The sequence below is a fragment of the Caretta caretta genome, chromosome 4, assembly GCF_965140235.1.
Source record: "Caretta caretta isolate rCarCar2 chromosome 4, rCarCar1.hap1, whole genome shotgun sequence".
Taxonomy (NCBI): domain Eukaryota; kingdom Metazoa; phylum Chordata; order Testudines; family Cheloniidae; genus Caretta; species Caretta caretta.
Window position 1 is genome coordinate 111,984,833 of NC_134209.1, and position 2,383 is coordinate 111,987,215.

A 2,383-nucleotide genomic window follows, 5' to 3' on the forward strand; every position below is an offset into this window, starting at 1 on the left:
GCGCGCTGGCGCAGTTTACTGACTCGCTTAGACCTCAGCGAAACCAATATTCCCACTGTTATTACTGCTTGCTGTGTGCTCCACAATATCTGTGAGAGTAAGGGGGAGACGTTTATGGCGGGGTGGGAGGTTGAGGCAAATCGCCTGGCTGCTGGTTACGCGCAGCCAGACACCAGGGCGGTTAGAAGAGCACAGGAGGGCGCGGTACGCATCAGAGAAGCTTTGAAAAACAGTTTCATGACTGGCCAGGCTACGGTGTGAAAGTTCTGTTTGTTTCTCCTTGATGAACCCCCCCCGCCCCTTGGTTCACTCTACTTCCCTGTAAGCTAACCACCCTCCCCTCCTCCCTTTAATCATTGCTTGCAGAGCCAATAAAGTCATTGTTGCTTCACATTCATGCATTCGTTATTCATTCATCACACAAATAGGGGGATGACTACCAAGGTATCCCAGGAGGGGTGGTGGAGGAGGGAAGGAAAATGCCACACAGCACTTTAAGCACAGCACTTTAAAAGTTTACAACTTTAAAATTTATTGAATGACAGCCTTCTTTTTTTTGGGCAATCCTCTGTGGTGGAGTGGCTGGTTGGCCGGAGGCCCCCCCACCGCGTTCTTGGGCGTCTGGGTGTGGAGGCTATGGAACTTGGGGAGGAGGGCGGTTGGTTACAGAGGGGCTGCAGTGGCAGTCTGTGCTCCAGCTGCCTTTGCTGCAGCTCAACGATACACTGGAGCATACTGGTTTGGTCCTGCAGCAGCCTCAGCATTGAATCCTGCCTCCTCTCATCACGCTGCCGCCACCTTTGAGCTTCAGCCCTGTCTTCAGCCCGCCACTTACTCTCTTCAGCCCTCCACCTCTCCTCCCGGTCATTTTGTGCTTTCCTGCACTCTGACATTATTTGCCTCCACGCATTCGTCTGTGCTCTGTCAGTGTGGGAGGACAGCATGAGCTCGGAGAACATTTCATCTCGAGTGCGTTTTTTTTTCTTTCTACGCTTCACTAGCCTCTGGGAAGGAGAAGATTCTGTGATCATTGAAACACATGCAGCTGGTGGAGAAAAAAAAAGGGACAGCGGTATTTAAAAAGACACATTTTATAAAACAGTCGCTACACTCTTTCAGGGTAAACCTTGCTGTTAACATTACATACATAGCACATGTGCTTTCGTTACAAGGTCGCATTTTGCCTCCTCCCACCGCGTGAACGGATTTTGGTTGAATGCCAGCAAACATACACTGCAATGCTTTGTTCTACAGTGATTCCCCAGTACGTGTTGCTGGCCTGGAGTGGTAAAGTGTCCTACCATGAAGGACGAAATAAGGCTGCCCTCCCCAGAAACCTTTTGCAAAGGCAGAACCGCAAATGCCAGGGCAAAGTAATCCTTTCACATGCTTGCTTTTAAACCATGTATAGCATTTTAAAAGGTACACTCACCAGAGGTCCCTTCTCCGCCTGCTGAGTCCAGGAGGCAGCCTTGGGTGGGTTCGGGGGGTACTGGCTCCAGGTCTAGGGTGAGAAACAGTTCCTGGCTGTCGGGAAAACCGGTTTCTCCGCTTGCTTGCTGTGAGCTATCTACAACCTCCTCCTCATCATCTTCTTCGTCCCCAAAACCTACTTCCGTATTGCCTCCATCTCCATTGAAGGAGTCAAACAACACGGCTGGGGTAGTGGTGGCTGAACCCCCTAAAATGGCATGAAGCTCATCATAGAAGCGGCATGTTTGGGGCTCTGACCCAGAGCGGCTGTTCGCCTCTCTGGTTTTCTGGTAGGCTTGCCTCAGCTCCTTCAGTTTCACGCGGCACTGCTTCGGGTCCCTGTTATGGCCTCTGTCCTTCATGCCCTGGGAGATTTTCAGAAAGGTTTTGGCATTTCGAAAACTGGAACGGAGTTCTGATAGCACGGATTCCTCTCCCCAAACAGCGATCAGATCCCGTACCTCCCGTTCGGTCCATGCTGGAGCTCTTTTGCGATTCTGGGACTCCATCATGGTCACCTCTGCTGATGAGCTCTGCATGGTCACCTGCAGCTTGCCACGCTGGCCAAACAGGAAATGAGATTCAAAAGTTCGCAGTTCTTTTCCTGTCTACCTGGCCAGTGCATCTGAGTTGAGAGCGCTGTCCAGAGCGGTCAGAATGGAGCACTCTGGGATAGCTCCCGGAGGCCAATACCATCGAATTGTGTCCACAGTACCCCAAATTTGAGCCGCCAACGTCGATTTAAGCGCTAATCCACTTGTCAGGGGTGGAGTAAGGAAATCGATTTTAAGAGCCCTTTAAGTCGAAATAAAGGGCTTCATTGTGTGGACGGGTGCAGGTTTAAATCGATTTAACGCTGCTAAATTCGACCTAAAGTCCTAGTGTAGACCAGGGCTTAGTGTTTTTCCAT

General features: G+C 50.8%; 1 protein-coding gene across 1 annotated transcript; it reads right to left on the reverse strand.

Annotated features, from left to right (window-relative positions):
- Positions 1–391: 391 nt before the first annotated feature.
- LOC125636085 (uncharacterized) lies at positions 392–1,985 on the reverse strand. Its single transcript, XM_048848656.2, has 2 exons — positions 1,433–1,985; positions 392–1,045 (listed from the first exon to the last, which is right to left on the reverse strand). The coding sequence occupies exons 1-2, from the start codon at positions 1,983–1,985 to the stop codon at positions 525–527; spliced, it is 1,074 nt and encodes a 357-aa protein (XP_048704613.2). The 3' UTR covers positions 392–524.
- Positions 1,986–2,383: the final 398 nt, after the last annotated feature.

What these genes read in the sequence shown, in the direction of transcription:
- LOC125636085 (XM_048848656.2), bottom strand. Translation starts at nt 1,985, where the DNA reads ATGATGGAGTCCCAGAATCGCAAAAGAGCTCCAGCATGGACCGAACGG. An exon ending in AGGCGGAGAAGGGACCTCTG is followed by an intron (nt 1,046 to 1,432) that starts GTGAGTGTACCT and finishes TTTCTCCACCAG; the next exon opens with CTGCATGTGTTTCAATGATC.